This window comes from Equus przewalskii, chromosome 15 (assembly GCF_037783145.1).
Source record: "Equus przewalskii isolate Varuska chromosome 15, EquPr2, whole genome shotgun sequence".
NCBI classification, from domain to species: Eukaryota; Metazoa; Chordata; class Mammalia; order Perissodactyla; family Equidae; genus Equus; species Equus przewalskii.
The window spans coordinates 36,322,011-36,346,348 of record NC_091845.1 but is presented as its reverse complement, the minus strand read 5'-3'; the positions used below and the strand labels follow the sequence as shown (position 1 = coordinate 36,346,348).

The window sequence follows — 24,338 nt, the reverse complement described above, 5'->3', positions numbered from 1 at the left end:
TTTATTTTAAGCTATTTAAATATTTGGGAGATAGAATCAAATTCTTAAGAAAAATGGAAGTGCAATGATAATCTACTTCAACTATAGAGGAAGTCAGATAAGTAACTATTATCCTACTCCTAAAAAGGGAATTAAAATAATTTTTTCTTCTGCATAGAAATATTTTTCCTAAGTCTTGTAAATAAATTGCTATTACATCCATAGTCCTTTGCTAAAGAAACGTATTAATAAAAATTAGAAGTCTGTTATTACCTGGTCTAGGAATATTCTTGCTAATGGAGCACAGTCGGTGGATCTGATGAACCGTACAACGTCTGCCACACTCCACTTCAGGGGGTTACTGTCCAGGTGAAGCCTTTCAGCAACTTCCATCTTTACTGCCTTTATTCCCCACAACAAAATCAAACCAAATGGTATAAGAGGTATTTTATTATAAAAAAAAGTCTCTCTATATAAATTCATAACCCCTTAAGGCAGGATTTAAAGTGGTTTTTAAATGAGAAATATGAGGAAATCATATGTAAATATGATTTCTCCCAGCAAAGATGCCATCTTATTTATAATAAGAAGTATCAATGGGAAAGAACTTATCTCAAAGTCAGCACAAGTAACTTGGACAATTAAACAGAGAAACACTTTTTAAATCTCCCCTTTGTTCCTTTTGGTCTATTTCAACTTACTCTCTGGTAGGGCACTGAAGTGAATGGGATGGTATTTCCAATGAAAGAAGGCTTAACTAAATTATAAGGAGAAATCATTTATTGCTTCTGAATATTAAACATATTCTGAATATATTCAGAATATATTTAAAAAGCAATCCAGTTTTAAAACACTAACTTTTTTTAAGTTATTTTATTGAGGTCATATTGGCTTATAACATTGTGTAATTTCAGGTGGACGTCTATCAGTTTCTGTATAGACTGCACCGTGCTCACCACCAACAGTCTAGTTTTTATCTGTCACCAGACTCATGTGCCCCTTTACCCTTTCACCCTCCCCTTGACCCCCTTCCCCTCTGGTAACCACTAATCTGTTCTCCTTATCCATGTGTTAAAACACTAACTTAACTGCCATTCTTGTAGTGTGTGTGTATGTTTTATAATATGCATATACGTATATATTAAATATACTAAACAAAATGGCTTAACCAGAATCAAAAGGATAAATAACTTATTTCTATAAAACGATATGTATTATGAAAAATATTAAGGCAGTTTTCCTTAAACTAAATGACAGCCTACACATAAACTAGCAATGAAACATTCTTTTACTTAAAACAAGAAGCCACTTTAAGACCTTCCTCCTGATAAGTAGTTCATCTCCAAATAACCCTTGAAACGCAAGTAAATCACTGAATTTGAAATCATTTAAAAAGAGACCCAGGGGGCCAGCCCTGGTGGCCTAGTGGTTAAGTTCAGCATGCTCCGCTTCAGCAGCCCGGGTTCGGTTCTTGGATGTGGACCTATACCACTCATCTGTCAGTGGCCATGCTGTGGCAGTGGCTCACACAGAAAAAGATGAAGATTGGCAACAGATGTTAGCTCAGGGAGAATCTTCCTCAGCAAAAAATAAAATAAAAAGAGATCAGGAAATTCAACTGAAGCCTGTATTGAAATAAGTGGAATGCCAACACCATTAACAATTAAGATTCTAGAGAGAGAGAAAAAAAAACACTGCATTTTTAAAATGGGTACCTTTGGCGAAGGAGGTTTATTCTCATCATCAGAAAATGAAAAAGTGCGAAGCTCTCTTTTTCTCCTTTGTCTTTCTGGAGGGAGTGATGTGGATATCTCACTTTGGGTGGGAGAGGAAGAGCAGGACTTTTTTTCCAACATTTCTGACTCTTCCTGTAGCTCGTCCTGCTGCTCAGATGTACTGCCCTCGCTTAGGGAATCATCATCTCCTTCATCTGGGTCATCTTCATCTTCACCCCCACTTCCCTGGAGGAAAAGGAGAGAAGTCTCACTGAAATTCAGGACAAATCAGTTCCTGGGCCACAAAACCGTCTTCTATTGGCCAGAGATCTGAATTAGAAAGACCTAGAAGTATTCCTTCTATGTCTATATTGTAAAGCAGTGATCTCTTGGCTTCTAGACATTACAGGTACATCACAGATCTCGTACCTGGGGAGAGCCCGCTGGGGTATTATCAACAGATGCAGAGGAGCGTTTCTTCTTATGAACAAAAACATTTTTCCGCCTCTTTCTCCTCTTACTGGCTTTTTTCAGGGCACATGCTAAGTTACTATGCCCACCAGGTGGCCTCCCAATTCTTTTATTTTTCTTCTTTCCATAATAGTGTGCTAAATGTGAATGACAAAGAAAAGTGAAGTAGCTTCATTATTTTTGTGCACTTCAAACCACAAGAGATTCCACTAACAGCAGAAAACAGGTACACTGTATTTGATTAAAGTTTAAATTCCATACAGCGGAATAATCTTAACTGTACAGATCTTAAATGTACAGTTTGCTTAGTATTGACAAAGGCATAAACCTGAATAATCCTCCCCCTAACAAGATATGGAACATCTCCACCAACCCAGAAAGTTCCCAGGGTCCCTGCCTAGTCAGTCTCCCTCACCATAAGCAACCACTATTCTGATTTACATCACTATAGGTTAGTTCTACCTCATCTATACAACCATTCAGCAGGGACTTTTTTGTGAAGGCTTCTTTCACCCAGTATGTTTTGAGTTTCATCTATGCTTTTGTGTGTATGAGTAGTCCATTCCTTTATATTGATGAACAGCATTCCATTGTATGAACATACCAGTTTATCTATTTTTCTGTTGATGGGCATCTGGCCTGTTTCCAGGTTTTGGCTATTATTAATTAAGTTGCAAAGAACATTCCTGTACAAGGCCATTAGTGGGCATGTTTTCATTTTCCTTGGATAACTACCTAGGAATGGAATTGCTAGATCATATGGTAGATGTATGATTAACTTTTAAAGAAACTGACAGTTTTCCAAAAGGGTTGTATAAACTTACACCCCACCAGCAATGCACAAGAGATCTAGTTACTCTACATCTTTGCCAACATTTGGGATTATCAAGTCTTTTTTATGTTAGCCAATCTAGTGGATCTGAAGTAATTTCTCATTGTAGTTCAAACTTGCACTTCCCTGACAACTAATGATACTGAGCATGTTTTCATGTGCTTATTGGCCATCTGCATTTCTTTTTTTGTGAACTGTCTACTCGAGTTGTTTATTCATTTTTTAAAATGGCTTTCTCCTGTTTCTTTAACTTTTTATTGAGATATAATTCACATAACATAAAATTCATCATTTTAAAGTATACATATTCAGTGGTTTTTAGTATATTCAGTATTTGTGCAACTATCACACAAAATATCTGGAAAATATTTTAATATACCCTGGAGAGAAGTTCTTTGTTAGATATATGTACTAAGAATATTTTCTCCAAGACTGTGGCTTCTCTTTTCCTCCTTATAAACAGTATTATTAAAAGAACAGAAGTTTTTAATTTTCCTGATGTTTAATTTATTAGTTTTTTCCTTTATGTTAGTGTATTCTGCGCCCTCTCTAAGAAACCTTTGCCTATCCCAAGATCTGGAGGATATCTTCCTTGTTTTCTTCTATAAGCTTTACAGTTTTAGCTTTTACTTTAGGTCTCTGATATCTTGAATTAATTTTCACATATAGTTATTTAGGAGCCAAGAAGTTTTGTTTTTGTTTTTTTGATTTGGATATCCAACTGTACCAGTGCCATTTGTTGAAAGAATTCATTTCCTCATTAAAATTCCTTGTCATATTTGTTGAAAATCATTTAACCATATAAGTTTGGGTCTATTTCTGGACCCTCTATTCTGTCCCATCACTCTATTTGACTATTCCTTCATCAATACCCCACTTTTGATTACTATAGCTTTAAGGTAAAACTTGAAGTCAGACACAGCAAATCCTCCAACTTTATTCTTCTTTTTCAGGATTGTTTTGGCTATTCTAGATCTTCTGCATTTTCATACACATTTTAGAATATGGAGACAATTCCAAAAATTACACATACATTATTCTAGCTCTGAGTTACATATTAAAGTAATATAAAAATATAATGTAATTTCTTGCAAAAAATGAATTCTAAAGGATATAAGTCCATTTGACATCACTCAAATTACTAACTGGGAAAAATTATAGACTCTCTCCTAAAATTTAGGCTAATGTCAACTATATCATTGTGAAAAATAAATTCAGACAAAAACCATAATAAAATCCTTATATCTTCCAAAGTCTCAAAGTGGTATACTTATATATGTACTTACGTGAATAGTATATTTCACTTAGCTACTAATAATTGCAATTTGCTAAACTAAGGGCTAAATTTGACACAATAATAAGCTAAGGCAATCCCTGCCCTCAAGGAGTTTACAATCCAGTAAGTATAAATAGAAACAAGAAGGTAAGACTTTATATGATTTTATGATTCAAATACTGATTATAAAGCTCATCATGCTAAATGTGGACCTTGGATCAGCAGCATCAGCTGCATCTGAGAGCTTGCTAGAAATGCAGACACTTAGCCCCAGATACCTATAGACTTAATAAATCAAAACCTCCAGTTTAACAAGATCCTCAGGTGATTCGCATGTTTGACAAAGTTTAAGAGATGCAGAATTAGACACCTCTAAAAGAAATCTTCAGATTTAACAAGGTAAAATCCTCCTCTGTATTAATTCTGACAAGTGACATCAGGGCTTGCAGGATTTAAAGAATGGTAGGATCATAATTTGTCTTTGGGTAACAATGCCTTGACAAGGCTCCAAATTGGAAATTTCAATCTGTATGACTTTTTCCCCCTTTTTTTGCAGCTTTACAAAGAAGAAGATAAGCAATGAGTGGAACAGGTGCTGGCATGGTGGTTCAGAGTGAGGTCTGCAACTGTCCCCTCTTCTACAATCCATCCTTCATAACCACACTGGCTTCCTTGCAGCTCCTCACAGATACTAAGCGTGCTCCTGCCTCAGGTGCTTTTGCTGCCCCCTACCCAGCACGCTCTCGCCCAGATGTGTGCACAGCTGACTCTCTTGCTTCCTTCACAGTTGTTACCTGTCAGGAAGACTTCCCCCACCACCTGTGTAAACAGCACCCCACCCACCTCCACCTCCCAGGCTTATTCGCTTTCTTAATTTGCTTGTTTATCTTGCTTCATTTTTCTCCATAGGATTTCTATGTATTTGTTCACTTCTTTATTATGCGTCTCCCACATTAAAATGTAAACTCAATGAGGACAGGAATTTTTTTTCTGTACTATCGTATCCCAGTGCTAGAATAGTGGCAGCACATAGTGTACACATAATAAATACTTGCAGAATGAAATACAAATCCTATTAGATGCAATAGCTAATTTATATACATGCTATTTATGACAGTTGGCAAACTAGGGCCTGTGGGCCAAATCTGGCCATGGCCTGTTTGATATGGCCCTCAAGCTAAAAATGGTTTTTAAATTTTTAAAAGTGTTCTTTAAAAAAATGAAAATTAAACAAAACAAAAAAGAATACGCAACAGAGATTATATGACCCACAGCCTAAAATACTTATTATCTGGCCCTTTACAGAAGAAGTTTGTGTACCTCTGCTATAGGTGAATATCTGCAAAATAAGAATTTTCCAGGACGTAAGGTATGGTTAGCAGCTATAGTTAACAAATTTGAAAAACATGACTCACTATATTTGGTCTTTGTAAGTACAGAGCAGTTTTCAGAACACTTATCCAGAACCATCCGTGGGCCAAAGAGATTAGGACAGCACTCCAGTTTGATACAGGTTTGCCGGCAGAATTCCGTCACTCGATCTGCTGTCTTCACTATCTCAACAGTAGCCCGGTAACTCTTCCCTTTGTACCTGCCATTGGAAGATATCAGATACCAAGTTTACTGGGCCAGTAATTACTCAGAGAAAAATCATGTATATTAACAGATCTGAAAAATATTTTTGCTTCTTAGAATATTCTATGTTCTTTATAGTTTGGGGACTGTGAAAACAATAAGGAGTTAATGCATACTGTACTTAAATTAATCTAGTAAGCTATGACAACAAAAAACTAAGTTTTTACATTAGCAAAATAAGGTTCCTATTTTCTGTTCCTAAGTTTAAAGTTTTCAAATAGTAATTTCAACAGTGGCTACTAAAAGAAACATGACTTTCATTAAGTCTTTCCTTACCCTAGGGCAGTGATCCTCAGAGTGTGGTCCACGGACCAGTATACCGGGCAACTGTTACCCATCCATGACAAGCTCAGGTCCGAAAACAAGGATAAATGTATATAAACTTTCACAGTAATTTGAAAAAGTAATTTTATGGCTCTTAAATCAAAAATTTTTACCATATGTTATAAAAGTATTGGTCCATGACAGAACGGAAACTTAAAGAAGAAAACAAACCTGGTTCTTCACCACAAATAGTTGACAAAGAACTGCCCAAGGGAACACAAGTATTCTAATATCATCCATGGAAGAAATGATTCTGTGACCTGCTAAAGACGAGTCAGAAAAAAGGGCAGAAGAGCCTACTCACTTGGCTTTTAGGACTTCCCCACATCCGTGCCACACAGAGTCTTTGTCTAGCTGCAGCTCCCGAAGGACACGGCTGGGTTTATAGGCTGCATTGATAAGTAAAGTGAGGACCTGCACTCCATTTTTAAAGCAGAAATTTGGGTTGAAAAGGAGAAAAGCAGACCATTAGAATCTTGCTATCCCCTAGATGTCATTTAGGAGATTAATTCTAATCATATTAATTAATAAAATAATAACACTGAAGATATGACTCTCAACCAAAGCTGCAAATAAGACAGTAACTGGACCCTCTTCAATATTCAAAATATTATGTAATGTCAGCAAGAAATAGGCACCATGAATTAAAAATTACTCTAGCACATGCGTCCAACTCCTTTCCCAGTCACAGTATACACGGAAGCTCCAGCCTCCCCAGACCCTGCCTTGCAACCCTACCTAAGGCTGAAAGGTTCAACAGTCCTCACATCTGTTATCCACAGTGTGGAACCCCGGCTGGGAAGCTCTGCAAGTCCAGCAGACATGTAGCTTTATCATGGTCCCCAGTAAATGCCACAGCCTCTCAGTCTTAGACTACTCTCACATTCACTCTTGCACAGTTCTCATGTGGTCTCTGACGGAAGACCTTTCTACACTGACAGAAGTGAACCTGCTATGTGAAGAACTGCTTAGGTGAATGTTCCAGAGGGGCAGAAGTAATCACACGCCCAGTTCATTGTCCAATACATGAGAAAAGTGAGTCACTTTTGATAAAACCTAGAGTTGTCACATCTATGGCAGGCAGATCCTTGTATGAATGAGTCTATGAAACTGCTGTGGAATTTCCAGACTCTTTTGCTCTAGCCAAGAACCTTACCTCTCTAAGGACCAGAACACAATTCCCAGGTCCTACACACTGAGGCAGCTCAGCAATTCTTCCTTTGTTAAGATAAGGCCCTGAGAAGCAACGGTGGTTGAAGTATATCTTTGGACAGCAGTATTTTCCATTAATCACAACTGGGAAATGAAGAGAAACAAATATTCAGAATACAGTCATTTTCCACTCCATGTTTCCAAAGTTGCATTACTGGAGGGAAAAACAAGCATATACAGCATTATATGAAGTTAGGAATTACATATTTTGAAGCTTAACATGTTGTCTGAGAGTGCCCTTGAAATATCTTATACTTAGAACAACTCTATTATAGCGCTTATCACTCTGCTGAAATCAAATAACATCCTGAATTAAGTGCAGACTAACTCCTGGGTTAATGAGACATTATTCCAGAGCCTTATATTTCCATCAATAAAAGAAGTAAAGGATTTACTACAAGAACCCATGATGATTCCTGATGACCAAGTATTCCATAATCTATTCTGGAATATTTCTAGGAAGTGATGATGAATATTATCTAGAACTACAGTTTGTCCTCTTAAAACCTCCAAATTAGCATGCTGGCAGCTTTTGATGACGTGGGAGTCCCCCCATCTCTGAGGTTCCTCAGAGGGCTGAAAGTACGCCGTGACCACATCCCTAAATGCTTTAAGTACTGTGGGGTGTAGCTGGCCCAGAGACCCCTTTCAACTGTCTTTCTGTATGAATACCGTACTTCAATACAGTGTTTTTTTAATCCCCTCATAGTGGGTGGCAATTAAGCTATGCAATGTAAAAAATTCAAAGGCACTAAAACATCTTCATTTTCAGATAAAGCAGAGAAGCTCTTCTGACGGGTGCTGTCCTGTTAAGCCAACGTTAAGGAATGGAGATGTGTGTACATTGCCCACTGTTGACAGGACCTTGATAAGACCCTGAAGTATACAATGCCCACTCTTTCATAAGAATGCAGTCTTAGCACAATGGTCAGCATGTCTGTGCCCACTTCTCCATTTGAACTCTGCCACCCAGATCATCCTCTTCAGGATTAAGGCACTTATGCTCCCTGCTGCTGGGAACGTTGGCAGTTTAGAGCTCTCAGTTCTAAGTCTATCCTGGAATTACCTCAATCAGGAATTGCCCTCAGGAGGAGGGAGCCACCTTGCCCAAGGTCTCACCCTTGGTGAGGTGGGGAGTGAGCAGCAGCCCACTTCTAATAACTGACCAGTAAGGGAGTACAAAGGTGTGGTCACCACGCCTTAATTAGGGAGGACTCCAAGTGGCTACACCAGCTTAAAGGCTCCCTGTGGGACTGGAAGAAAGTTCTGTTACAACTGCATTGTGGCTCAACTTTTCCCTCTGCCCAATCCTGGTTCCTTTACCTCTCCCAGGAGCTATTCCCTAAAGCACTCCCAAATGAAACTCCTGCATACAAATATCAGACTCTCAGACTGTTTCCAAGGTAACCTGACCAATGACAAAACCCAAACCAAAAAGAACTTGGCTGTGGTCATGTGGGAGATATTAATACCTTAATTCTGCAGTTTCAGTAGGCATTAGAATAGCCGGTAATACAACAAAAACAAGGAGTTACTTATTTTTTTTACTTACTTTACTTTTTGATATCAGATCAAAACCACAATGAGATTTCACATCACTATTATCAAAAAGACAAGAAATAACAAGAGTTGGAGAGGACGTGGAGAAAAGAGAACTCTTGTGCACAGTTGGTAGGAACATAACCTCAAAAACTTAAAATGAGAGCTACCACGATCTAGCAATTCCACTTCTGGGTATTATCTGAAGGAAACAACAACACTAACTTGAAAAGATATCTGCACCCCTATGTTCACTGCAGCATTGTTTACAACAACAAAGACATGGAAGCAACCTAAGTGTCCATTGATGGATAAACGGATAAAGAAGATGTAGCATATGTATATACAGTGGAATATTATGTAGCCATTAAAAGGGGGCTGGCCTGGTGGCATAGTGGTTAAGTTTGTGCTCTCCACTTCGATGGCCCAAGGTTCATGGGTTTGATCCCAGGTGCAGGGCTCATCAGGGCATGCTGTGGCAGTGTCCCACATACAAAATAGAGGAAGACTGGCAAAGATGTTAGCTCCAGGCCAATCTTCCTCACACACACACACAAAAACCCCCAAAAAACTTGCCATTTATGACAACATGGACGGACCTTGAGGTCATTATGTTAATGGAAATAAGTCAGACAGAGAAAGACAAATATCATATGATCTCACTTATATGTGAAAACTAAAAAAAAGACCCTAACTCATAGACAGACAGAACAGACTGGTGGTTGTCAGAGGCTGTAGGGGGTTGGGGAGAGGGTGGGGGGATATGGATGAACAGTCAAAAGGTACAAACTTTTAGTACAAAATTTCAGGACAAAAAAGTCCTGAGGATGTAATGCACGGCAGGGTGACTATGGTTAATAATACTATATTGCATATTTGAAAGTTGCTAGGAGAGTGGATCTTAAAAGTTCTCATCACAAGAAAAAAAATTTGTAACCATATGTGGTGATGGTGATAACTAGACTTGTTGTGATCATTTTGCAACATATACAAATATCAAATTATTATGTTGTATGCCTGAAATTAATATGTCATACATCAATTCAAAAAAAGAGGCAGTTAAAAAAAAAGATGTTTACTAATGGTATTCTGCTGGGTATTCAAAAGATAACATTATGGTCAAGTAAAAGTTACTCCAGGAATGCAAGGATGATTCAACATTAGAAAAATCCATTTACAAAATTCATCACATTAATAAACTTAAAGAAAAAAATCATATGATCACCCAATGCTGAAGAAAAATTATTTTGTAAATGTGAACATGCGTATATGTCCAAGGTTCTTAGAAAACCAGAAATAGAAAGGAACGTCTTTAGCGGTTATATTCCAGTCACCTATTTAATAGAGAAAGTTTAAATATCTTCCCCTTAATATCATCAATAAAACAATGGTGTCACTTTGTTTTCACAAAAACACAGGGAAAAGTTCTATAAAGGGCTTTAACGAAATAAAAAATAAGTATAGTAAACTTGTTAGTATATAAAGGGAATTATTTTAGAAAAATTAGTTACACAGCCCTCATCCTCTATATCTAAGTGATATAATGAACAGGCAGTGAGTAGAAAAGACAAAGTACACGTTCTGAACTTGAGATTTTTTTTTAAAAGATTGGCCCTGACCTAATATCTGTTGCCACTTTTATTTCTTCTCCCCAAAGCCCTCCCAGTACACAGTTGTATATTCTAGTTGTAGGTTCTTCTAGTTCTGCTATGTGGGACGCTGCCTCAGGGTGGCTTGATGAGTGGTGCTACATCCACGCCCAGGATCTGAACCAGTGAAACCCCGGGCCACCAAAGTAGAGCATGTGAACTTAACTTCTTGGCCATGGGGTCAGCCCCTTGAGAAAGATTTGAGTTCCATTTCTGACCCTTCTACTGATAAGCTGTGTGACCTCTGGTTTCTTTTCTTTTCTAGGCATTTACTAAATACAATCCAAATGTTTAATCTGTGCTAGAATATACACACAGCCAAGATGCTAACCATTCTACAACCAGCAAAGGGGGAGTCAACAGTAGTTCCAGGAAGAGACTCCTACACAAAAAGCTTGGATCCTTGTCTCATTTATCAGGCATTACCTCTGGGACAATCTGTTTTCCCAGTGCTTTATTTTTTTAATTGTGAAATGTATATATAAAGTATGTATTTCATAAAAAGGGTTTAAAGAACAATAAACATCCACCTGTCAACCAGCTTAAGAAAGAAGGCTGGTTGGAAAGCCTCCAGTTCTTCATCTTAACTCAGGGATGATACTATTGACCTCCAGAACCTTTGGCACCCAACAAGTGCTTAGTAAAAAAATAACTATAATATTAACCTAGACATGATTATTAAACTAAATACATCTTACACAATTACAGCTCTTTAAAATCTCAATTGAGAGACCCCTTTATGAAGGTACATCCTACAAACCAAATGCATTGTTTAAGTTATTTTTAGATCTACTCCATTAAATGAAACTAAAGGTCCTCTTTTCCATAAGACTGCATGCACTTTTACCTGAGTCTGTGGAGTTCAGCTCCTGATTCTTCAGGCCCTCATGGACAGTCCTCGAAGATGGTATTCTGGGTCAAGAAAACACAACAAAATACTGAGATAATCCCTAAGGTCAGTAAAGTGTGATAATTAATTTGCTTCAAATCTAAGAAGAAAGCAAATGTGGCAGATTGCAAAATTTGTAACAGAAGGTGCTTCCTTGATCATTTTTTTTTAACAGCAGTTGTTTTTAAAAGTATGTACATGGGCTACTGAGCACCAAACAGGCTGTAGACAGTGCTGTGATACTGCAGGCTCAAACTGACCTTCTTTCATTCATATGAGCAATAAATTATAAAATTCCTTCTGGGATACTTCAAGCACAAATAAAGTATTTGTTTCTCTAACAGTCAAGGAAGAGGGTTTATTTTCTTCTTCCATTGGTTTTAAAATCAAAGTCAAATTATGTTATAGAAAAAACAGAGAATAACTCTATATGCAGCAATCACTGAAAAAGGCTAATTTATTCTCTTAGAATACATCCTGACTAAAACCTTGGATCAGTCTTAATAACTAAGTCAAGGACAGATCCAAGGCCTGATGTTTGTCCCTGCTCTCACCTTTTCTACCTGGGACAAAAGTCTGTGGCCTTTCTCTCCTCTTCTCTTGTTGGTTTTACTACTCACATAGCCACAAAAGCAGTTATAAATTATATATTATTTGCTATAGGCTGAATTATGTTCCTTTAAAATGCATATGTTGAAGCCCTAACCCCCAATGTGACTGTGTTTGGAGACAGAGCTTTTTATAAAGTAAATCAGGGTGGGGCTCTAATTTAATAAGATTGGTGGCCTTATAAGAAGAAGAGAGAAAGATCTTCCTTCCTCCCCATCCCCACCATGTGAGGACACTGAAGAAGATGGCAGTCTGCAAGCTAGGAAGAGAGCCCTGACAAGGAACCAAACTGGGCTGATACCTTGATATTTTCTTATGGCAGTCCCAGCAAATGAATACAGAACTGAAAACCCAATGATTAAAAAAAAACATGTACAGAGAGGAGTGACGGCAGCATCATGGCGGTGTGAGCTCTTCCATTAAGCTCTCCCTACTAAGATACAACGAACAGGACATTTATAAACCAACAGAGGACATTCACACAACACAACAGATGTCTGAGAGACCCACGCAGCCATATGTCTGAAGGTGGAGGTGCTGGAACCCCTGGGAAGAAGTGGAAGGAGGTAAGGGGATCTCCTCTCCCTTCCCAGCAGCAACCTAGGGCACAGGACTGTGCGGCCCTGAGAGGAGAGGGGGAAGGGGCAGCTCTCACTCTCCGAATTGCCTCCCAGCTGCAGGAAAGTTCCACGCAGAGGAAGTTAAGCAATTGTGGGAGTATCTTCATCAAGCCAGCACCCCAGGAGGGCAGATAGCAAGAGCAGAGCAAGAACATTCCTGGGGTTGCACACAAAGGAAAGCAACCTACATGCCTGGCACACCAACTCAGCCAGTCAGCCAGAGCAAGGGCCCTCCACCAGAGCACACATGCATGCATTTGTAAAGCAGCAGCAGCAAGCAGGCAGTCACAGATAGGCCCCGTCAGCATAGATTCCAAAGGACAGGCACAGATGCCAGTGATCATGGAGGGCTCAGAATACACGGCTCCTGACCCTGTAATCCACTGGCAGCAGGCGGAATCTGTGACCAGATACCATCACCACGCGAAGTCACAAATCCACCCATCAAATAGTATGAAGAAATATATTAACACTCCAGACCAGAAGGAAAATGACAAGTGCCCAGAAATCAATTCTGAAGTCACAGAAATATATAATCTAAGTGACAGAGAATTCAAAATAGCTATCATAAAAAATAATGAGTTACAAGAAAATTCAGAAAGACAGCTCAATAAAATCAGAAATAAAATTAATGAACAGAGAGAATTCTTCACAAGAGATTGAAACTATAAAGCAAACCTTATCAGAAATGCTGGAGATGAAAAACACAATGAATGAAATACAGAAAAATCTAGAGGGACTAGCCTGGTAGAACAGGGGTTAAGTTCGCACATTCCACTTTGGCAGCCCAGGGTTCACCAGTTTGGATCCCAGGTGCAGACCTATGCACCACTTGTCAAGCCATGCTCTGGTAGGCATCTCACATATAAAAAGGAGAGGAAGACGGGCATAGATGTTAGCTCAGGGCCAGTCTTCCTCAGCAAAAAAGAGGAGGATTGGTGGCAGATAGTAGCTCAGGGCTAATCTTCCTCAAAAGAAGAGAGAAAAATATGGAGTCCTTCAATAACAGAGCTGACATTAAGGAGGACAGAATTAGCAGAATTAGTTGGAGGACAGAAATACAGAAATGCTTCAGATAGAGGAGGAGAGAGAACTAAGACTAAAAAGAAATGAAGAAATTCTCTGAGAAACATCCAGCTCAATTAGGAAATGTGACATAAGGATTATATGTATTCCAGTAGGACAAGAGAGGGACAAAGGAGCAGAAAGCCTGTTCAAAGAAATAATAGCTGAGAACTTCCTGAACCTGGGGAAGGAGCTGGAATTACAAGTAAAAGAAGCTAATATAATTCCTAACTACATCAATGTAAAAAGACCTTCTCCAAGGCATCCACTAGTAAAAGGAGCAAAAGTCAATGACAAAGAAAAAATATTAAGGGCATCAAGGCAGAAAAAAATAACTTACAAAGGAACTGCTAACAGGTTTTCAGTGGATTTCTCAGCAGAAACCTTAGAGGCTAGGAGAGAGTGGAATAATACATTCAAAATTCTGAAAAACAAAAACTTTCAGCCAAGAATACTCTATCCAGCAAAAATATTCTTCAGATATGATGGAGAAATAAAAACTTTCCCAGATAAACAAAAGCTGAGGGAGTTCATTGCCACAAGATACCCTCTACATGAAATGCTCAAGAAGGCCCTCATACCTGAAAAAAAACAAAGGGTTTACAAAGCCTTGAGAAAGGAGATAAATAGGCAGACAAAATCAGCAAATTGTAGCTCTTCAACAGAACAGGTTAGCAAACACTTAGCGCATTAAAGGTAAGCAGAAGGAAACATCAAAAATAACTATAATCTCATCATTTTAACCACAAGAACGCAACACAAACTGGAATAAGTTGTGACGACAATAACGTAGAAGGGGAAGAGGAGAGGGATGCAATCTGCATAGACTAAGGAAATAAAAGAGTATCAGAAAAAGGACTGTCTCATCTACGAGACTTTTGTTTATACAAACCTCACAGTAACCACTAAACAAATAATCAGAACAGAGACACAAACGATAAATAAAGAAACAACTGAGAAAACCAACATAGAGAACTACCAAACTGAAATGGCACTCTGAAATACACGAGATGAGAAACAAGGGAAATACAGAAAAATCAGAAAATAAGTGATAAAATGGCAGCATTAAGCCCTCATATATCAATAATCACTCTAAATGTTGTTTTTGTTTGTTTGTTTGTTTTGAGGAAGATTAGCCCTGAGTTAACATCTGTTGCTAATCCTCCTCTTTTTGTTGAGGAAGACTGGCCCTGAGCTAACTCCCATGCCCATCTTCCTCCACTTTAAATGTGGGATGCCTACCACAGCATGGCTTGCAAAGCAGTGCCATGTCCACACCCGGGATCCCAACTGGTGAACCCCGGGCCGCTGAAGTGGAATGTGCGCACTTAACCGCTGCATCACAGGGCCCGCCCCCAATAATCACTCTAAATGTAAATGGATTGAGTTCTCCAATCAAAAGACACAGAGTGGCTGGATGGATTGAAAAACAAAAGCCAACAAAATGCTGCCTCCAGGAAACACATCTCAGCTCTAAAGACAAACAGAGGCTCAGAGTGAAGGGATGGAAGACAATACTCCAAGGTAACTGCAAACAAAAGAAAGCAGGTGTTGCCATACTTCTACCAAAGTAGAATTCAAGACAAAAAAGGCAATGAGAGACAAAGAGACTCAGTATACAATGATAAAAGGGGCATTCCACCAAGAGGACATAACACTAATAAATATATATATGCACCTAACACAGGAGCACCAAAGTACATAAAGCAACTATTAACAAAGCTAAAGGAGATAGTAACAGCAACACAACAATAGTAGGGGACCTTAAAATCCCACTTACATCAATGGATAGATCATCCAGACAGAAAGTCAACAAGAAAATAGTGGAATTAAACGAAAAAATAGACATAATGGACTGTTAATAGATATATATAGAACACTCCATCAAAAATAGCAGAATGCACATTCTTCTCAAGTTCACATGGAACATTCTCAAAGATAGATCATATGTTAGGAAACAAGGCAAGCCTCAATAAATTTAAGAAGAGTGAAACCACAGCAAGCATCTATTCTGACCACGATGCTATGAAACTAGAAATCAACTATAAGAAAAAAGCTGAGAAAGTGACAAATATGTGTAGACTAAACAACAGGCTACTGAACAACCAATGGATCATTGAAGAAATCAAAGGAGACACCAAAAAAATACCTGGAGACAAATGAAAATGAAAATACACCAACCAACTCATATAGGATACAGCAAAAGTGGTCCTAAGAGGGAAATTAATGGCAATACAAGTGCACATCAACAAACAAGAAAAATTTCAAATAAGCAATCTTAAACTACACCTAACAAAACCAGAAAAAGAAAAACAAACAAAACCCAAAGTCAGCAGAAGGAAGGAAATAACAAAAATTAAAGCAGAAATAAATGAAATAGAAACAAACAAAAAAAAACAATAGAAGGATCAATGAAACTAAGAGCTGGTTCTTTGAGAAGATAAACAAAACTGACAATTCTTAGCCAGACTCACTAAGAAAAAAAGAGAGAAGGCTTAAATAAATAAAATTAGAAATGAAAGAGGAGAAATTACAGTGACTACCACAGAAATACAAAGGATTATAAGAGAATACTATGAAAAACTACATGATAACAAATTGGATAACCCAGAAGAAATGGATAAATTCTTAGACTAACATAAGCTCCCAAAACTGAATCAAGAAGAAATAGAGTATCTGAAAAGACCAATCACAACTAAAGAGATTGAAACAGTAATCAAAATCCTCCCCAAAAATAAAAGTCTAGGACCAGATGGCTTATCTGGAGAATTCTACCAAACATTCAAAGAAGATTTAATACTGATCGTTCTCAAAGTATTCCAAAAAATCGAAGAAGATGGAATGTTTCCTAACTCGTTCTATGAGGCCAACATCACCCTGATCCCAAAACCAGACAAAGACAACACAAAGAAGGAAAACTACAGGCCAATATCACTGATGAACATAGATGCAATAATCCTCAACAAAATATTGGCAAACCAAATGCATTAAAGGATCATCCACTATGATCAATCACAGGGGATTTATACCAGGGCTGCAGGAATGGTTCAACATCCACAAATCAATGTGATACAATACACCACATTAACAAAATGAGGAATAAAAACCTCAAGATCATCTCAATAGATGCAGAGTAGCATTTGGCAAGATCCAGCATTCACTTATGATAAAACCTTTCAATAAAATGGATATATAAGGAAAGTACCTCAACACAACAAAGGTCATATATAACAAACCCCCAGCCAACATAATACGCAATGGAGAAAAGCTGAAAGCCATCCCTCTCAGAATAAGAACAAGACAAGGGTGCCCACTCTCGCCACTCTTATTCAACATAGTACTGGAGGGTTTTGGCCAGGGCAATTAGGAAAGAAAAAGAAAGAAAGGGTATCCAAATTGGCAGTGAAGAAGTGAAACTCTTGCTGTTTGCAGGTGACATGATTTTATATATAGAAAACCCTAAAGAAGCCATTGGAAAGCTATTAGAAATAGTCAACAACTACAGCAAAGTTGCAGAGTACAAAATGAGCTTACAAAAATAAATTGCATTTCTATACTCAAATAATGGACTAACAGAAAGAGAACTTAAGAATACAATCTCATTTACAGTCACAACAAAAAGAATAAAATATCTTGGAATAAATTTAACCAAGGAGTTGAAAGACTTATACAGTGAAAACTGTAAGACATAACTGAAAGAAATTGAAGACATAAAGAAATGGAAAGATCTTCCATGCTCATGGATTGGAAGAATAAACATAGTTAAAATGTCCATATTACCTAAAGTAATCCACAGATTTAGTGTAATTCTAATGAGAATCCCAATGACATTCTTCATGGAAATAGAACAAAGAATCCTAAAATTTAGACAGAACAAAAAAAGACCCCAAACAGCCAAAGCAATCCTTAGAAAAAAGAACAAAGCTGGAGGCATCACAATCCTGGACTTCAAAATATACTACAAAGCTATAGTAATGAAAACAGTATGGTACTGGCACAAAAACAGACACACAGATCAATGAACAGAATTGAAAGCCCAGAAATAAAACCATACATCTATGGCCAGTTAATCTTTGACAAAGGAGCAAAGAGCATACAACGGAGAAAGGAAAAGTCTTTTCAATAGATAGTGGAGGGGAAACTGGACAGCCATGTGCAAAAGAATGAAAGTAGACCACTATCTTTCGCCATACACTAAAATTAACTCAAAATTGATTAAAGACTTGAAGGTAAGATGTGAAACCATAAAACTCCTAGAAGAAAATATAGGCAGTACACTCTTTGACATCAGTCTCAGAAGGATCTTTGTGAATACCATGTCTACTCAGGCAAAGTAAACAAAAGAAAAAATAAACAGATTGGGCCTTCATCAGACTAAAGAGCTTCTACAAGGCAAAGAAAACCAGGAACAAAATGAAAAGACAACCCACCAACTGGAAGAAAATATTTGCAAATCACCTATCTGACAAGGGGTTAATCTCCAAAATATATAAAAAACTCACACAACTCAACAACAAAAAAACAAACAACATGATCAAAAAATGGGCAGAGATATGAACAGACATTTCTTCGAAGAAGATATACAGATGGCTAATAGGCACATGAAAAGATATTCAACGTCACTAATCATCAGGGAAATGCAAATCAAAACTACAAGGAGCTATCACCTTACAGCCATTAGAATGGCTATAATCACCATGACAAATAAAAATGGCAAGCAATAGGATATATTGGAGTATATGAGGAAGCCATTTGGTATAAACCTAATTCGGCCTGACTTTGTTTTTTCCAAAAGGGCCTGACTGTGGCTATTGAGCATGCATTGCATATCTGCTTAGACATTTCCTATAGCCAGAACAAAGGCCCTTGAGATGAAGGTGCAACTTCCCCCGACATTGGCATTTCCTTAGGGATAAGCATCTTTCCTTAGGCTAGGAACTGATTGCTGCACTCACCTTTGACCACCCAGCTCGAGACAACAGACTGCCACCCTGCTGTGTTCACTGAGACAGAAGACCTACCTGCTATTTCCATTAATCCCTGTGCCGACAGAGCAGTTTCGCGACTATTGTAAAAGGGACATTTCAATCCTATGTGAAACATCCTCTCTGGGGGTATATAACCACTCTGTGCACCCCTCTTCTTTGGTGCCCTTTCTTCCTTCGGGAAGAAAGGCCCCGGGCCATGGTCCTCACATTTCAGCTCAGAATAAACTCTCCCAAATTTTCATTTATAGATTGGTTATGGATTATTTTCATCGACAACCAAGACAAAAAATAACACATGTTGGACAGGATGTGGAGAAAAGGGAACCCTCATGCACTGCTGGTGGGAATGCAAACTAGTGCAGCCACTACAGAAAACAGTATGGAGATTTATCAAAAAATTAAAAATAGAAATATCATACGACTCAGCTATCCCACTACTGGGTATCTATCCAAAGAACTTGAAATCAACAATTCAAAGACACTTATGCACCCCTATGTTCACTGCAGCATTATTCACAATAGCCAAGATGTGGAAGCAACCCTAGTGCACACTGACTGATGAATGGACCAAGAAGATGTGGTATATACATACAATGGACTACTACTCGACCACAAAAAAAAACTCATCCCATTTGCAACAACATGGATGGACCTTGAGGGTATGATGTTAAGCGAGATAAGCCAGAGAAAGACAAACACCACATGATTTCACTCATGACAAACACATGGACAAAGAGAAAAGATTAGGGTTACAAGAGGGGAAGGGGGTTGGGCTCGGGCATAAGGAGTAAAGGGGAACATTTATCTAGTCAATAGCAATTAATAACATACAACTGAAATTTCACAATGTTATAAACTATTATGATGTCAATCAAAAAACCAAAAAAACCCACAAGTGCACAGAAACTCTTGTATTTTTAAGGCACCACTAATTAATCACTTCTCAAAAGCTGTGTATCAAGGTACGGTGCAAAGGGTTTCTTAATGGAACACCAAAGCACGCCTTTGAGTGCCTTTTCTTGGAGTTGTCTTCTACCTCAGGTTTTTTTTCACTGCGACAAATCATATCCTAATTTATAATTTTTACTCTTCCTTAACAAATAATAGCATAGAGACTCTATGTCTTCTCTTATTCAAATGACTTGAGGCTCTAAAAGCCAAAGAAAACTCAATTTAGGGAACATCCTGAGGATGCCTTTTACCCTTGTGCATATAATGCCATTTTGAAAATGCCTATGGTACTCTAAGAAAAAGTATGTAAACTATCAAAAGCTGAATTAAAGGTTATACGCTTTCTTCTGAGAAAATAAATGAGGATATATACACTCTGAAATAGTTATTTCTTTTTCTAGAGATTCTAACTTTTAAATGTCAACTGTTCAAAATACTGTTATCTTACTTACTGTTTTTCTGGTTGAACCACTGCAATTTTCCTCTGCTTGAATACTGTAAGAAAAAAAAATGTACATGTGAAGGAAAATAAAAAGATAAAGTTATATGTACTAAGCTAACATTAGCATATATTTAAAACCTAGTTCTGTATATATTTAACTGGCAAGTACTATAAATAAGTGCTGATATGTCTAAGCATCTAGACTAAGGCACATTTTCTGGGTAGGAGTCTTTATACAAAGATCAAACATAGTATTTTCAAGGTTCTCTCATCAATCAACTCCTATAAATATTTTCTAAGCAGGAATAGATATTCAAAAGAAAAACTGATTTTAACAAGGGTGCCAAGACCATTCAATGGGGGAAAGTACAGGCTTCTTAATAGCACTGGGAAAACTGAATATGCACATTAATGAAGGTAGACCTTTACCCTACACAATATACAAAAATTAATTCAAAATAAACCAAAGACCTAAACATAAGAGCTAAAACTATAAAACTATTAGGGGAAGAAAACATAGAGGAAAATCTTCATGACATTGAATTTGGCAATTTCTTGGATATGACACCAAAAGCACAGGCATCAAAAGAAAATATAGATAAACTGGACTACATGAACAAAAAACAACTTTTGTGCATCAAAGGACACTATCAAGGGACAGAAAAGGCAACCCACAGAATGGGAAAAATATTTGCAAATCACCTATCTGATAAGGGATTAATATCTAGAATATACAATAAAATCCTACAACTCAACAACAACAAAAAAACCCAATTAAAAAATGGGCAAAGCCTGGGGCCAGCCTGGTGATGCAGCGGTGGGGTTTGTGTGCTCTGCTTTGGCAGCCCAGGGTTCACCAGTTCAGATCCCAGATGTGGACCTATGCACCACTTATCAAGCCATGCTGTGGCAGGCATCCCACATACAAAGTAGAGGAAGATGGGTACAGATGTTAGCTCAGGACCAATCTTTCTCAGCGAAAAAGAGGAGGATTGGTGGCAGAATTAGCTCTAATTAGGGCTAATCTTCCTCAAAAAAAACAAGGGCATTGGACTTGAATAGACATTTCTCTGAAGAAAATACACCAACAGTCAATAAGCACATGAAAAGATGCTCAGTATAACTACCACTAGGGAAATGAAAATCAAGACCACAGTAAGATACCACCCCACACTCACCAGGATGGCTATTACCTACCCCTCCAAAAGAAAACTCCAAAAAATAAACAAACCAAAACCCCCCAGAAATTAGCAAGTGTTGGGAAGAATGTGAAGAAGGTGGAACCCTCGTACATTGCTGGTGGGGATGTAAAACGGTGCAGCTGGAAAACAGTCTGGCAGTCCCTCTAACTGTTAAACACACAGTTATATACTCAAGAGAAATGAAAACATGTCTACATAAAAATCTGTACACAAATGTTCATAGCAGCATTATTCATAATAGGTGGAGAATGGAAACAATCCAAATGTCCATCAACTGACGCATGGATACACAAAACGTGGTATCCATACAATGGGATCTTATTCAGAAATACAAGGGAATGAAGTACTCATACTTGCTACAACATGGATGAACTCTGAAAACATTACGCTAAGTAAAAGAAGCCAGCCACAAAAGACCACATATTGTATGATTCCATTTACAGGAGATGTCCAGAATAGGCAAATCTACAGAGATGGAAAGTAAAGTAGCAGTTGCCTAGGACTGAGGGGCGGGAGATGGAGAGTTGATTGCTAAGGGGTAGGAGGTGTCTTTCTGAGATTATGAAAATGTTCTCAAATTGACTGTGGTGATAGTTGCACAACTCTGTGAATATGGTAAAAAACACTGAACTGTATACTTTAAAAGAGTAAATTTTATGTTATATAAACGATATCTCAATAAAGCTGTTTTTAAAAGGGGTGAGAGAGTTGTCACTTTTAAGATTAGGTTACAAAAACACTCTAACGTCCATCTTGCTTAACCTCTCTTACTCTCTCCCTTGCTGGATCTGATGGAAACCAACCGCCATGCTGTGGGTTCCCCTATGAAGAGACCCACATGGCAAGAAACTGAGGGAAGCCTCAAACCAACAGTCAGCAAGGAACTGAGGTCCTCAGTCCAACAGCCCACAAGGAAATGAATTCTTGCCAACAATCATGAGTCACCTTGGGAGCAGATCCTCTCCCAGTTGGGTTTTGAGATAATTAGAGCCCTGGCTGACACCTTGACTGTAGGCTGTGAGACACTTGGATCCACAGGACCCAGCTAAATTGTGCCCAGATTCCTGACTCAAAGAAACAGTAAAGTAATAAATGTTTGTTGCAATAAGTGATTTTCTAGGCAGGAAAAGATTACCATAACATGATTTTGTTTTTCTCTAAAATGTCCAGACTACTAATTGGTAGGAGCCACATGACAGATTATTTAACAATCAAACCTTTGACACAGAAATAGACAGCTACCTCGTGCTCGGCGAGGAGCGCTGAGCGGATGGCCATTGGTTTCACACCAGCCCAAAGGAAATATATCCATGGATTCCGCACTTACAATACATTCAGGTATGGGCTTCTTAGAACCTGTTCAGATTAAAAAAATGTTTTAGACCTTTAAATAGCCTTCTTCATAAACTACTTCCTAGAAAAAGTTCTACTGCTGCAATTATACAGACACAAAGTCTCTTAAGGAAGTTCCTTTTACACAGAAGTTAAACTTTTCATGTGTGACAAACATTAAGAAGAAAAACTAGGGGCCAGCCTGGTGGCGCAGTGGTTAAGTGCACATGTTCTGCTTTGGCAGCCCGGGATTCACCAGTTTGGATCCCAGGTGCGGACCTATGCACTGCTTGGCAAGCCATACTGTGGCAGGCGTCCCACATATAAAGTAGAGGAAGATGGGCACAGATGTTAGCTTAGGCCCAGTCTTCCTCAGCAAAAAGAGGATTGGTGGCAGATGTTAGCTCAGGGCTAATCTTCCTCAAAACAAAAAAAAAAGAAAAAACTAAACCGTCCCCCATGCATAACCGTATAAAGACCAAAACGGGTAGCGAATATACAGGGGAGCCCTTAGGTACAGAACAGCAAATAAGCAACTGGAACTACCAGGTTTTTCGTCAGACAGTTGACAAATATGGTCAGTTCCATGAAATAACTGGAAAGCAAAAGCAAAAATGACAGTTCTACTCAATGAGAACATTAGTTCTGGTACTCAGGAACAGGCCGGAAGGTAGTCCAGTGAATTCAAATCAGCAAGTGACGTAGGCAAGTTGCTCAGCAGGGGTTATGTAAAAGTCTATATTCAATACTGTCCTTGACATCTGCATTAAATGCCAATTCTGCAAATCAGGAACAGCAGGTACGGAGTCTGACCATTTGGCAGCCAGGCCACATACAGTAACTGTAGCACTGAGTATTCCTAGGGTGCTCTCCACCCACAAACCTGTCCATTCACTGAATATTACTTCTAGTATATCTTTTCTATTTAACATACTTTTTGGTCCTATTTGTTGGGAGCAACCAAAATATTATCTCTTGAATAAGCTAGATGTTAATGCTCATGCTCATATTATTTTGGTCACAACAAAATATATACTATTTGACTTATATTTTCCCCTTCAAAAAAATAGGGGAGTCTCTCCTGAAGGCTTTTTCTTCATACTCATTTCCTAAAATTTGAAAGTCAGACAGAAAGATAAACTTTTGGCTTAGAACCTTGCATTACAAATTAGAAGTCTCTGAACAAGACGCCTATTTAGCTAATCGATTCAGTTTAACAAGGCACATTACAGGCGTCAACAGGAAAAGCAGAGAAGGCTCCTCAGAGAACTGGAACTCACCCTCCAGCTGGAGCCACAGATATGAGCCTCTCACAGCAGTAATGGTGGCAACACACACTTCTTCGGGAAGAAGAGGGTTCACGGCCTCAAGCTTCATGTTCTCCTTAAATTCATGCTCACAAATTGACTAGAAAATAAACGAATCAAATCTAAATGCCTACTCAATATTAACTCATGTCATCATTTGAGAGACCTTCTCCAAGTAATATTTAATCCTAGAGTAACACTTTATTTCAAGCTATATTTTGCTTTGTTTCTCAATGAAGCAAAGGAAAAAGTCTGCCTCTCTTGGTGTTATAGGCAGTATGGTTTCTGAGGTTAGATACAC

At 38.2% G+C, this 24,338-nt stretch overlaps 1 protein-coding gene across 9 annotated transcripts in view; it reads right to left on the bottom strand.

The window, feature by feature from the left end:
* Positions 1-24,338, bottom strand: part of SFMBT1 (Scm like with four mbt domains 1) — a 135,898-nt gene that overhangs the window by 6,779 nt on the left and 104,781 nt on the right. For all 9 annotated transcript variants that reach the window (XM_008513135.2, XM_070574998.1, XM_008513136.2 and 6 more), the window contains 10 exons: positions 24,011-24,137; positions 22,641-22,754; positions 20,207-20,249; positions 11,480-11,544; positions 7,389-7,528; positions 6,537-6,646; positions 5,689-5,864; positions 2,124-2,302; positions 1,695-1,940; positions 253-381 (listed from right to left, as the gene is read on the bottom strand). In XM_008513135.2, coding sequence (XP_008511357.2) covers positions 253-381; positions 1,695-1,940; positions 2,124-2,302; positions 5,689-5,864; positions 6,537-6,646; positions 7,389-7,528; positions 11,480-11,544; positions 20,207-20,249; positions 22,641-22,754; positions 24,011-24,137 — 1,329 coding nt within the window. The remainder of the gene's footprint in view (positions 1-252; positions 382-1,694; positions 1,941-2,123; positions 2,303-5,688; positions 5,865-6,536; positions 6,647-7,388; positions 7,529-11,479; positions 11,545-20,206; positions 20,250-22,640; positions 22,755-24,010; positions 24,138-24,338) is intronic.